This window comes from Arvicanthis niloticus, chromosome 1 (genome assembly GCF_011762505.2).
Source record: "Arvicanthis niloticus isolate mArvNil1 chromosome 1, mArvNil1.pat.X, whole genome shotgun sequence".
Classification (NCBI taxonomy): Eukaryota; Metazoa; Chordata; class Mammalia; order Rodentia; family Muridae; genus Arvicanthis; species Arvicanthis niloticus.
In genome coordinates this window covers 144,987,564-145,001,751 of record NC_047658.1, presented here as the reverse complement: position 1 = coordinate 145,001,751, position 14,188 = coordinate 144,987,564, and the positions used below count along the sequence as shown (strand labels likewise).

Here is a 14,188-nt window from a genome sequence, read left to right as displayed (position 1 = left end):
TATATATCCCAAGCTGGCGTTAAATTCACAATCTTTTTGCTTCAGCCTTCTGAGTTCTAGGATTACAAAGGTGTGACATCCTGCTCAGCTAATGGTGGCCTTTTATGAGGAGGTTGGGGTGTTCTTAGGAGCAGGTTTCAAGATGTTAGAAAGCAACTGCTTTCAGAACTGTTTTGATTGGTATTTTACAATTTTAAAAACCGTTGAAATGGGAACAAAACTTAAGAGGTCTCCCACATGGGAACAAATGAAATCTATGAACAAATTAAGAAAAAATGTTGATTGCAGGTTTACACACTTCTGGATTTCTTATACACTCTGGCATATTTATAATTAATCTCCAAGAGAGAGATATGGCTTATAGATTTATTGGTCACAAAACCCTTTTTTGTTTCAAGGAATACATTAACGTCTTATTTAAAGTGTGCAACAGAATTTGAGAGTTGATCTAAAATGGTCTTCTTATTTAATTCACTTACTTTCAATCCAAACAGATTTAATTAATTATAATGATAGCAATATGTTTGTACCATGTATCTTCATTTATGTGTCCTTTCATAGGGCTCAAAACAGAAAACGACTTATTTCCACTTTCCTTTCTTTCCTTTTATTTTAACAAAAGCTTCCACCTTCCCCTGTGTAAGTGTGCGTGTACGTGCGTGTTTGTGTGAGATGTTATTTGTACATATGTGCATCAAGGATGCAATCATCTATGTGTGCATGTGTGAAGGTCAGAGGTCAGTGTTAGGCATCTTCCTCAAATGCTTCTCCACTGATTGGAGATGGGGGTGTCTCTCACTCAACCGGGAGCTCACTGGGCCAGATTTGCTAGCTAGTGAGCCCTCAGGCTCTCCCTGTCTGAGTCTTCCAATGCAGAACTTACAGAGAGATGCCTGCCACTAGGGCTTTTTACAAGAGTGCCTGAGATGCAAACTTAGTTCTCCATGTTTGTGCAGTGACTTCTGTACCCGGAGAGCCCTCTCCCTAGCCATGCTCCTTCTTTGCTTTAGGAAAACACACAAAACAGTTTGTCGTTTGTTTGGAATAGGGTCTTACTATGTAGGTGAGCTCAGCCTCCTAATCCCATCTGCCTCTCTCAGCCTTCCAAGACATGGGATCTCACTGAGTACCACCAGGCTCAGTTTATTTTATCTTCTTATTTTAGAGTTAAGAACAGTGAGGATACAGTGAAGGTGATGGGTTTGTCTAGCCAAATAGTAGCAGAACCTAGATTAGAATTAATCACTTCGATGCAGGGCTTTACTCTGAAGAAAAATAATCCTCCTTCTTCTAGAGTATATTTTGTAAACTCAGTACTATGCCAAGTTTCTTTTCTATTTTTAAAGATTTATTTATTTATGTATATGAGTGCTCTATCTGCATGTACACCTGAATGCCAGAAGAGGGCATCAGATCCCATTACAGATGGTTGTGAGCCACCATGTGGTTTCTGGGAATTGAACTCAGGACCTCCGGAAGAGCAGCCAGTGCTCTTAACTGCTGAGCCATCTCTCCAGCCCCTATGCTAAGTTAGTTTCTTTCTTGTTTCTTTCTTTTTTTCTTCTTTCTCTCTCTCTCTCTCTCTCTCTCTCTCTCTCTCTCTCTCTCTCTCTCTCTCTGTCTGTCTGTCTCTCTCTTTCTTTCTTTTGGTTTTTCGAGACAGGGTTTCTCTGTTAGCCTTGGCTGTCCTGGAACTCACTCTGTAGACCAGGCTGCCCTCGAACTCAGAAATCTGCCTGCCTCTGCCTCCCAAGTGCTGGGATTAAAGGAATGTGCCACCACTGCCCGGCCTATGCTAAGTTTCTTAAATACATAATCACATTTCCTTCCTAACAACCTTGTGAGTTAGATACTACTCTTATTTACAAGAAGAGGAATTAAAGATTAGTTAAGGTTTAGCAGGCAATCTAAAGTCACTTAGTAAAAAGTTGGGGTTAACACCAGTAAGACTAGTCAAAGCATTTCTTCATAAACTCCTGTTTCTACTACCCTTGGTCAAAGCAGTTTAATGTTCTAGTCAATATTGTTAGGTTTTTCATACCTGTAATGTTGTCATAATTCCGGAAGGTCTTTTCTACATGGTCCCATTCCAGGAAAATGCATTTTCCAGTAAAAGGCTGAGCGATGACTACATATTCATCATTCAAATAAGAAAAGGTATCTATGGACAGTGACTGATAAGGTAGGTCTTGGGACTTTGCAAATTCTGCAAAAATAGGAAAAGGAGATGAATAAATGTAAGCTAATACTAATACCTTGCTTCTTGGCTAGATCCCAAATACCCATAAGTCATATATTTATTCAGAGAAATACTAAAATGACAATTCTGCAATTTTATGCATGTAGAGTTTTAAAGGTTCATAATATTTCACACATTAAATTGCTCAGATGGTTCTTAACAAATTTTAAAAGATCAATTTTTATAAGTGCAAAAAAGGCAGCCTTTTAAATAATTTTCTGCTATAAAATGGTTTTCAATACATTACCTGTAATGATACAGTCAAAATCCTTGGGGGAGAGGCTATTGATTTTACGTTTCTTATATTCCGGTGGGCCTTCACAGTAGATGTCTTCTACGGTTGCATTGGTGTGACCGAGCCATTCCACCAGCCACTTCAACTTACAGTCACAATTAAATGAGTTCCCTCTTAGGTCCCTGAAACAGAAACCTCTGCTGCATTTGCAGTGGATGGGTCCTGTCACGACCCACGCATGGCTTCAACTCCAGCATTAAAACCTGCACATGCTCTGTTATCTATGTCGAACTTGACTGCTTATTCAGTTTGGGCTCAGAAGGTGATCACAGAGCACCCTTGAAGGCCACCCAGATCCTAGTAACCTGTTTTTGTCTGGATTCAGTGGTATCTTAGACTAGAAGAGTAGAGTTGATGGAAATAGCATATGAGTCATATACATAAATTGTATTATTTTAAACAGGGGCACTAAAGAAATGTAAAAAGAAATAGGTATCATTAATACATTCAAAATTTTATCCTCTAGATGTGCAATCAATATAAACATTACTGATAGCCTATTGATTAATCAATACTCTCTTCTCTCTCTCTCTCTTTGAGATCCTCTGAATCTATGCTTAATCCTCTGAATTTATGCTTAATCTCAAATTTGATGCTAAATTTGCATCAGAAATACATCTATGTTTAGAGTTCATAAAGTTTATAGTTCAAAAATAGGTTCATATACCTAAGTTGTTCCAAATGAAATTATTTTCTAATATAATAAAATGAGAAAAAAAATACAATCTAAATCTTAAAAAAAAAAAAAAATAAGAATCTTAAGTGTAGCCATGCATGCTTAGCCTATTAAAAGGTCGGGGCTCAATCCCTTGGGCATAAATAAATAGATAACTAAATGTAAAACATAAAATTCAGTCCCTATTTGTAACTAGCAGCATACCCCATGGCTATGAGTGTCCAGCAGCTACCTTATTGGGTGTAGAGGACAGAATGTGGTGATTGTTGTATAATATTTAATTAAACCCAGTGAGCCACTGGCTTTTCTTCTTCATAGACATAGCTAATCCTGATCCTATTCTGTGATCTACAAATTCCACTTTAATAAGCCATGACTTCACCATAGCAGAGTTAATGCAGACATAATACCTAGAACAGCCTGTGCCTGTAATAAGCTATATGGCAGAGTTTCCACTCATGGCCTTGGATCACCAAGCTCTCTGTTTACTCTGCGTCTGTGTTGGTTTTCCACTCCTTTCCTGGACACACAGAATTCATAAGGTCTGTGCCGCCCATTCTTTATGCAGCACATAAATAATTTTAAACACAAGAGTATTTAACTATTTCTTAAAGTCTATGTTCATTTAAAAAAATCTACAGAAAAAATCCTCTAAAAGACAAATTGTCATGAATCCTTGTACTTCTAAAATGATTCTTGATTTGGCTTAAACTCATTCTGGGATTCTCTGGGGGAGTCCAAGCCAAACTTTAAGTGTTACATTGACAGAGGATCGAAAAGAAGCCCTGCATGAACTATATTCCAAGTAAGCCATGGGGCATCATCGAACTTGTAAAACATTCCCAGAAGTGACCTCATCCCAAGAGCACCAGCCCTCCTGGGCTCTGGTAAACCAGAGCAGATAGCTGATCTATCTGTCAGCTCTCTCAAGGAGGCTTCTTGGTTCTGGCATTTGCTTGGAAATAAACCAGTTTCCAGGAATTGGGAAAGCAGGCCTGAGAGAGGACTGGGGTCCACTGCGAAGAACAAAGAAAGGTTTTCATTAGCTTCTTGATTTGAAGCTAAATTCTGGGCTTAGAAGGACATTCTTAACTCAGAATTTGTTGTTATTAGAAAAAGCTTTTTTGGAGATATGGATATAGATATATAAGTATACATATAGATTATATCCTCTGTGTGTGTGTACATGTCTTATTACATTCACTTTCTCTATTGGCTCCATCGTGGTACATTTATATTTATTTAATTTCCTCTTTCTATAGTCTATTGCAAAGTAAATGATAGTAAAAAAAAAAAAAGTCCTCGTTCATCTTCTCATTTGTTCCTGTATTCTACTTTATTTATATTCCACTTTATGACATTTAAATGCCCTGCTAATGTTCTGGAAGACATTTAAGGAGACTAAATTGCTTTTGGGAGGATTGGGCATATAGAAGTTGCTTTGCTTACAGCAAAATACACAAATTCCTTGCGAAGATCTTTCACTCTGAGGCTTAAAAGTCAAAGTTTGAAAGCTCTTTTGTTTGAAAAGGGGTCAAAAGTAATTAAGTTCATTCCCTTCCCGGGGCTTAAGCCAAATTCCTGGGGCTTAAGCCTAGAGTTGTTGTTCAGGCTAATGAGAGGAAAGGCAAACTCCTCTCCCTTCCCCCACTTCCTGCTCCATTTCTGCTGCCTGACCAAGCCATGGGTGTAACCTTTCATCTTTGTCAATTTCTCAGACTCCTTTATATTTTTTTCTTTGTAACCCCACTTCCTGAACTTCATGAGAAAAAAAAAGAGATCCTGAAGTTGTTGTGGAGGTCTCTCCTCTCTAGGCTCCCCCAGTGACCTTTATGATCGCCCCTAAAGATACGCACACACTTTGTCAGAGTAATGCCTGGGTACTGTGTATTCAGAGTTTCCCATGCTAAATCACAAAGGAGTCTCATGTAGTCTCTGTAGATTCAAGAGTGACGTCAATGAAAACATTCTCATTTTAAAGCCAATTAAAAATACTAATCATCAATATCAGGTCTCATTAATTATTTTAAATTAATTAGTCAGTGATTTCTTAGGTCCCCTTACACATTTGTTAAGGAATCCAGGCCTTTGAAAATGTCTTTTGGGAGTGTCTGGAGATTGTTGTTTGCGAGACTCCTAGGAAAAGAAAAAAAAAAGGTGATACAAAAATGTAGTGAAAAATTCAATAAAAGCATTTATGATAAAGCTTACTTATGACTTCTTTTAAAAAATCATTTTCAATCTGTTAAATTGTTGGGATTCAAACCCAGGACAAGTGGGTGTGCTTCATATTTAACATACCAGGTGGACCTGGCCTCCAGCTTCTCCCAGCATCCCTCAGTCCCTGCCTGGCATACCCCAGGTTCTCCCAGCATCCCTCAGTACCTGCCTGGCATACCCCAGGTTCTCCCAGCATCCCTCAGTCCCTGCCTGGCATACCCCAGGTTCTCCCAGTATACTTCAGTCCCTGCCTGGCATACCCTACCCTCTACTTCCCAGACCAGGGGCTGGGCTTCCCCTTCCCAAGAGGATCTTTCCTATATATTGGTTCCATTTCTCTCTCTGGTCCTTTTCCTCTCTTTCTTCTCCCCATCTTTATGGCAACTGCTCTGGCCTTGTTCCTTGGGACCAGTGAATTGGCTTGAGACCAGTTTCCCAATAGACCTGCCTTTATATACACTCTTATCTGGCTTGAGTTGGCTCACTTCACACAAGAAGAGATAACTTATCAATTATACATGCAGTACTTTTATTTTCCCAAGACACTACTCAAATTTCTGTTGTTGAATTTTCAATCTCCGACCTCTTTGCCTCAAGATCCACTTAGCATTGACATAACACTGGATACCAACTTGAGACAGTAGCAACAATGAACCATCAGCAGAAGGATGCTTGGGTGTCCCTCTTAGAATTCATCACCTGAGACTCCTACTCAGAGGTCCAGCCTAGAGGATGCTTCCCAAGAGACACCAGACTACACTGGATGATAATGTCCACCTCCAAGTGCCCTTCCTTGTTTGGCTGGGACTTTTGACTTTCTTCCTTCCCAGATCCCTTGCTTCACTTCTAATCCCTTTGTCTTTGAGGCTCTCTTCTTTCCAAAGTACACTCCCCTGTTTCTGTTAAAAGCTTCCTCACTAATGTCCATCCACTCTCTTTAATTATTCCTTCTCCTGACTCTTACCCTGTTCTCCTGACTCCTATCCTGTCGACACAGAATCAGTTTTCTCTTCTCTTCCTAGTCGCTGCTCTGCAAATAACTGGAATGGGTCTGATAATGGTAACCAAGCAGAAAATAGTTCCAATAGTAACAAGGTAAGAGAAATGTGTGCACATTACAGAAAAGTGAACGAGAATGATCAAGTTCTGGAACGGCCACAAGGTACTGACACTTTTGGGGTTTTGCCAGCACGTTTGATTTATCTCTCACAATAACATTCAAGTCTGAAACAGAAGAGCCTCTTGTTGGTCTCAAAAGTCCCTGAAAAATTCTCTCAGCTTTCTTTAAAAATATTTTTTGAGGTTATCTCTCTTTTACTTCTTCTACTTAAATAAGGGATTTTTCACATTCGAGCATTCCTGACTTTTTTTTTTTTTAACTCATTTTAAAGTTCATTACGCTGTTTGTTGGTTTTAGAGATCACTACTAGACGTCAAAACTTTTCAGTGAGCCATGGAATGTGAGGATGGGAAAGAATGTTTAGGTCTCCGTGACAACGGATTTGGTAATGAAGGGCAGGGCTTTGCAGTCAGTCTGAGCTGGGTGGGAATCAGAACTCCACCACTTTGTAGCTGGATGACTTCCGTTCTGCATCCTCACTAATGCTCATGCTACCCTGGTGTAGAGCATCTGCTACAGGCCCATGTGCTTGGTTCTCAGCCTCTGTTGTGTTATTGGGAAACGGTAGACGTTTTAAGAACTGGAGCCTAGTGAGAGATCACTTGGGCTATGTCCTTGAAGAAGACTGTGACTCTGGTCCTGTCCTATGCTGATTAGGTTTTGTTGACTTTGCACATGCCAGAGTCATCAGAGAGGAGGGAACCTCAATTGGGAAAATGCTTCCATCCAGTTGACCTGTAGGCAAGCCTGTGGAACATTTTCTTGATGGATGAGTGATGTGGAAAGGCCCAGCTCACTGTGAGCAGTGCCATCCCTGGGCAGGTGCTCCTGGGTGTATATGAAAGCTGAGGAATAAGCAATAAGCAGCATGGCTGGCTTCTGCTTCAGTTCTTGCCTTCAGGTTCCTGCTTTGGCTTCCCTCAAGAGACTATGATTCAGGTTATGTAGGCCAAGTAAACCCTTTCCTCCCCACACTGCTTTTGGTAGTGGTGTTTATCACAGCAATAGAAAAGTAACCAGCACACTTCCTGTCTCTTACTGTTTTCTGATTGTTAAGACTTTAATTCCAGGCAGTGATAGTACACGCCTTTAATCCCAGCACTTGAGAGGTAGAGGCAGGTGAATCTCTGAGTTCAAGGCCAGCTTGGTCTCCAGAACAAGTTCTAGGATAACCAAGGCTACACAGAGAAACACAGTCTTGAAAAACAAAATAAATAAATAAACAAACTAAATCTTTTTTTTTTTTAAAGGGAGGGGGTGCTGGAGAGATGGCTCAGCTGTTAAGAGCAATGACTGCTCTTCCACAGGCCCTGAGTTCAATTCCCAGCAAACACATGGTGATTCACAACCATCTGTAATGGGACCTGATGCTCTCTTCTGGTGTGTCTGAAGACAGTGACAGTGTACTCATATATATATAATAAATAAATAATTTTTAAAAAGACTTTAATTCCTTTACACATTACCACCATGATATGCTACCACCATAGGTTCAAACCAAGCATGAACTGAAATTTCTATAAGTAGAAGCAACAGTATCTCATCTCAAATATTGTTAGAAATAGAAAAATGAAAAAGAAAGAAAGAAAACAAGATAGCCTAGGATAATATTTAGCATCAAGATTGCTCTTTAAATACAGGTCGAGGAGAGGAGAAGATAAAGGGGGAGGGGGAGGGGGAGGGAAAGGGTAAAGGCTCCTGTGTGCATATTATCTAGGAAGCAATGTTCAGAAAACGGACCTGCATGCATGTACTGTCACGGCTGTCCATATATAGCAGCAATAATGAGCAGTGCGAAGGTTCGTTACAGAAGATAGGACGGCACTTCCTAGGTTTGATGAGCAAGAAGACTGAGAAAGCTGGACTAAGAGGAAATAAGACAGGGTCATGACAAAGGCTTTCCTGTCTGCCTAGCCTTGGGCTGGATTTCAGATAGCTTCTCTGGGTCTCTGGGAAGCCCCAGAGCCATCAGGTCGATTTAGAGGAACAGAACACAGACAGAGGGGTGTGAGCAGAGACTCTCCAAGGAACCAAAGCTGGCAGAGTGTGGGACTAATTCTTCAGAAACTGAATGGATTCTGAGAAAGAGCATACTTCTAGTGTAGCTTGAGTGGTAAGTGGAGAAAAATACATCACGGGCTCAGGAGGGGATCAGCAAACCTGTAAACTCGAGGTGGGTTAGAGAACTGCCCAAGGGCCAGTCAAGGGTGTTTAACGATTCCCAAATGAGGAGAAAGTGGAAATATTAGCATTCGGATGCATAAGCAAGGGAAGATCTTTTATCCGCCTTTGTCTGTAGCTGTGAAGAATTGGAAACAACTGGCATCTCTGTTAATAAGGGATTGTGTAAATAAACAATGGTTTACAATTAACACAGAATATTTCATAGATTTACAAAAAGGGGGCTGATTCCGATGCATTCTAAAATGCCCGAGTGAAAATTAATATGAGAACAGTATGAAGAGTGCAGTCTCCAGGCAGAGAGGATATAGGTCTGTAGATGTACAAAAAGGTCTATGGAGAGATTTACAAACTATTGACTAAGAGTCCTGTGTCCTTGTTAGAGCCGGCAGGGAAGAGGGCTCAGGGTCTCCTGGATCCACCACAGGCACCTGTAGGCTTCAGTGAGACTCTCCACAGAGTAAGGCATCAGGCCAGGGCTACCAAGGCGAGCATGTGTGCAGCTTTCTCAACATTTGTTTTTTACCCAAAAGGGTGAAGAGAATGAGATATGTGGCCTATTAGGTAGCTGGGACTGCTGTAGAGCCTGAGGGTACTGTCTGCTTTAAGATTAGGCTTCCACTAGGGTTGTTAGGATTATCTGACCTTCCTATTCCACCTCAGGGTCAAGGTCTCCAGCCTGTGTTAACCTGTGTTACTTTTTCTCAGTGTTCCCCACTCCTCCCAGCCTGGCTGCCGACCAGCTTCACAGAGACAATGTCAAATTATTCTCTTTCTTGGTTTCGTCATGAGGACACTCTGGTAAGAGCAAGGGTTAAATCAGAGCCAGACTTTAATATTAACCATGAGAATTCTTAGGAATAAGAGTAAGAAAAAATTTGAATGTAAAAGAGAAAGGGGTCTGGGGAAGGTGTGGCCTTCAGAGATGTTAGTTGACCTTCAGCTGGGATGAGCAGAGCAACAGTAGATTCTTGTCCTGACCCAAGCCTTCCTAGATCAGATTCACTATAAGATTCTCCAAATCAGCTCCAGAGTGCAGTGCAAACTCATGCAAACAGGGGATGGGAGGCAGGCTTGAGTTTTGGCAGTTTTCTATGAAGGCAGTTCCTTTTGGATCAGAACTATCTCCAAGTCCTAATCTTGCTCCTAAATCACATCTCCATACCTTCCCCTGTGAAAGGCTTGTGGCTTCATCTTTAACAACAGTCAGAAGATTCTGGAAGCAGTGCTTTAAACCACGTGCTTAGGAGTCATTGGCTCTGACAAGGATTTTTTTTTTTTTTAGGAAGTCCAGAGACACACAATATTAGGTGGGGCTAATAGCTGGCAGAAGACGGACAGTGCAAGGCTGAGGAAAGCATTTTCTCACTGCTAGCCACTCCTTCGATTGTTCTGCCTTGAGAGCTTGAAGAATGTGTTAGTGTCATCAGTCTATACCTCCAAAATGAATAAAGAGTGTGGAAAGGCAGGCAGTCAGGGAGGGAGAGCGTCAGGGAGGGAGGAAGGGAGGGAGAGGAGCAGCAAGGGAGGGAGAGAGGCAGGCAGGGGGAGAGGGAGAGGAGCAGGGATGCAGGGAGAGGGGCAAGCAGGAGGGAGGGGGCGGGTTGGCAGAGAGGGAGAGGAGTATGGAGGGAGGAAAGGAAGATGGGACAGAATAGGGAAGGAGGGAGGGAGAGAGGCAGGGAGTCTGGAGTGGGTGAGAGGAAGCTCACTTATCTAGACATAGGAAGGAGCAGATGACACTTCTCCAGGATTCAGTCATGTGGGCTTATACCCAAAGACATTATTTAAATTAAACCATTTCCTAGAGATACTGCCACTAAATGCTAAATGCCAAACCCAGGCTAATTTCCCACGTTAATACCATTAGCATGGGATTTGGGGAGATTACACTCCTTCATGAGCTTAAAGGTGCAAATCTTACTCAAACCATAGCAGCATATTTAACTTTTAAGATTTGAATAGTCAGTTTACATTTGAATTTTTCAAACGAGCAAGTATTTTTTGTTTTTATTTAGAATAAAGGAATAGCTATGGGCAAGGACAACCAATTTACTAAACACTAAGTGACACTTTTGTCAGTAACACATAACTGTCACTACGGCTGTGGACCAATGGAGCCAGGACTGTTTGTACTGGAATGTGGAAGTATTAGAGGGTAGGGGTCTGCAGCCTCTCTGTTGGGGAATAGCTGCTAGGTGCTGAGCACCGCCTAGGATAGGAAGGATGTCTACAATAGCTCAAAGGCAAGGATACCCCTGTATTCCAAATCAGTTGAGAAGTCTTCATTTTAGCCTGAGTGTTGACAGGTTTGTGAGTGTAGTATGAGTGGATAAAGGGGAATTTCTGCTACCAGCCTGCCTAGGTTCAAAGCCTGGGGCAGGTCATTAGCCCTCCTGTTTCCAGATTACTCATAGGTAAAATGATGGTGTTGGTAATCTGTAAACTAACTGATGGTGAGGGCTGGGGGTGCAGCTTGGAAAGTAGAGTCCTTGCCTAGGATGTAGAGCAATTACTAGGATGCTTGATTAGCATATGCAAATCCCTGAGTTCAGGCCCCAGCACTGTATTAATCAGGCGTGGTGACATAAGCCTTGTAATTCCTTTACTTGGGAGGTGAAAGAAGGAAGATGGTAAGGTTCAAGGTCATTTTTGGCTACATAGTGAATTTAAGCCCAGCTATGGGCACGTAGGGCTCCTTGTCTTGAAAAGAAAGAAAGAAAGGAAGAGAGAAAGAAAGAAAGAGAGAGAGGGGGAGAGAGAGAGAGAAAGAAAGAGAAAGAGAAAGAAAGAAAAAAGAAAGACAGAAAAGCAAAAAATAAAAATAAAGACTTGGAACCCAATTAATCTGGGTATCACTGGTGATCTTGGCCAGAGTTGCTCCAGTGGAAAAGACAGTGAGAAACACTAGAATAGGTACTAGGGGTCAACTGGCACTTCTTGGGTATGAGTAATCAAGAAGAAAGGAGTCTCCAGTGATGTCCAGTGATGAGGGCTATTAAATTCCAGTTAATTTGGCTAAAACTGTTAAAAAAATGAGTTCATCTTCACTGACACTGAGGCTAGCAAGATACTTGGGTACACCTAGCTCTTAAGCTTGTTTGGAGATCAAATGAGTGGATAGCCCCACAGTGATGTGCATGCAAGCTCAGCAGGGAAGCTCCTGCCAGTCCAGGATCAGGGCCGTGGATGCCAGTGTCCTTGTGTTCTTTCTGTATTTTGTATCAAACTAGAAAATCAGCATGTGAAGCTGCAGCCCTAGAGACACAAGCTCAAGTTGAGGATGGTTGCAGGGGGATGGGAGTGCCCCAGAAAGCTGTGGGTGCTGCTTTCTTAGCAGCACAGCTCTGTGTACTGAAACAAATGTGCTGTCTGATCCAGTCTACTTTGCCACAGCAGCAATTTTCTAGTAGGTTTCATTGCCACAATCAAAGGTTTTCTCAAGCAAACCATGAGAACACTAAGGCAGATGGAATGATGGGATGTCTGCCTTCCAAAATGCCTGACCCTGGCCAGTCAAGGCAGCTAGGCATTCAATGGGGGTAATATCCCAGGTGATGTGAGCGCTGGGTTGTAGGTGCACTCTAAAGTGAAGCTAAACTTTTGAGAACCCCTTTTGAGGCCCTGGAACTGTCACTATGGAGAAACTGGGGGATGAGGAGGGCATTTGTGAAAGCAGGTCCATAGGACGGGGAGGTGGTGGTCCCAGCCATGGACATCCACAGTGCTGTGTGCTTTTCCCCTAACTCTGTGTCTTGGTTCACAGAAACACACACTACAGATCCCTTGCCACAAGATGCCATATGCTACCTTAGAATTCAGCCAATAAAAAGGCCATCACCAGAAGTGAGCCACTTCCAGTGCCCTAGCCTCAAAATTCCCCAAACTGTGAGCTGAATCTTCCAGTGTTTAATTAGCATTATAAAAGTATGCCTACATAATACTAGTACACTCAGAATAAAGCAATTCAGTGAGGGTCTCAATACTTTTATAGGGACTGAAGTACAAGAGTATGCCACTCTATGCCTTGCTATTTTTTTAAAATATGCTTTCTGGGGCTAGAACTCAGGATGTCAGGCACACAAGGCAAGCATCTTACTGACTGAGTTATCTGTAGTGACTTTCAAGTTGTCTGTAAATGCCCTTTAGGAAGTAAGCCTAGCAAGACAAACACATAAAGTGATAAGAGTTCATTGTTTCTTTAGAGATGGACCCAGCCTTTGCAGCCACTATAATATCAGGCCAGAGTGGAATGAGTTTGTTCATCCAGCATCACCTCTCTGAGTTTGAAGAATGGAATAAAAGTGGGGCTCTTGTCTTTAGGATCTCTTTCTTTTTTTTTCTTTTCAAATATTTATAACATTTATTTATTTGTGTGGATGTATGCAGCAGGTGCGTGTGTGTATGTAGTGTGTGTGTGTGTGTGTGTGTGTGTGTGTGTGTGTTTCAAAACACCACAGTATATGCTCGAAGGTTGGAGGACAATTTACAAAGAGTTGGTTCTTTCCTTCCACCATGTGGGTCCTAAGATTCAACTCGGATCATCTTGGCAGCAAGCACCTCCATCTACTGAGGCCTCTTGCTGACCCCAAGATCTCTCTCTTGTCTAGTCATTATCTGTAGTGAGTGCCAGGAGCCATCAAGGAGAAGCTAAAAACTAGCAGGTGATCTTCCTGAGATGGTTCCACCATGGACTATTAAAGTTAATGATGGAATTACTTCTTTAGGCAAGGCCTAAAAGAATATTTTTCTTTTTCTTTTTCTTTTTTTCTTTTTTCTTTTTTCCAAGACAGGGTTTCTCTGTAGAGCCCTTGCTGTCCTGGAATTCACTTTGTAGACCAGGCTGGCCTTGAACTCAGAAATCCTCCTGCCTCTGCCTCCCAAGTGTTGGGATTAAAGGTGTGCACCACCACTGCCTGGTTGAAGAATTTCATTTTAGGAAAGATTCCATATATATATATTGTATGTGTGTATCAATAGGTATTAGCCCACCCTTTTGAGCAGATCTCTGCAGAACAACAAAGATGTAGTATCTTTTAGTGATGCTATATAGACAAATAGATGATTTCTTAATTCTTATTGATGATCCTATAAGAATTACTAAAATTATATTAGTAATTATTAAGCATTTTTATAATAAGACTGCTATTAAGTTCTTTCTGATGAAAAAACCACAATGAGAACTCTGCCAGTCTTTAAGTGTTATGAGTTAATTGCTTCTGAGATAGCAAGCAGGCATCTACAACTTTGAGCACATTTCAAGAGGTTGTAAATCAATTAACCAAAGGTCATAAACAGGAAACTAAAGATTCACTATAAGTGCAAGGACAGAAGATAAAATATTGACTGGGTTTATCTATACAAAACTTCACTAATAACTTAGTCATAAAAGTTATGGTGTAGCACACTGTTGAGCTTGTGAAAGACAATGAATGTTTAGCCAGATAATTCCTCTTA

The 14,188-nt window shown here is 41.4% G+C and overlaps 1 protein-coding gene and 1 long non-coding RNA gene across 2 annotated transcripts in view; one reads left to right on the top strand and one right to left on the bottom strand.

Moving 5' to 3' along the window:
- The window catches only part of Lgi1 (leucine rich glioma inactivated 1), a 45,006-nt gene that overhangs the window by 6,016 nt on the left and 24,802 nt on the right, over positions 1-14,188 (bottom strand). Inside the window, exons 5-7 of the mRNA XM_034489221.2 lie at positions 5,275-5,346; positions 2,487-2,656; positions 2,042-2,206 (exon numbers count right to left, since the gene is read on the bottom strand). Of these exons, the coding sequence (XP_034345112.1) occupies positions 2,042-2,206; positions 2,487-2,656; positions 5,275-5,346 (407 nt within the window). The remainder of the gene's footprint in view (positions 1-2,041; positions 2,207-2,486; positions 2,657-5,274; positions 5,347-14,188) is intronic.
- LOC143436146 (uncharacterized) overlaps positions 1-14,188 on the top strand; it is an 87,672-nt gene that overhangs the window by 66,625 nt on the left and 6,859 nt on the right. The window lies entirely within an intron of this gene.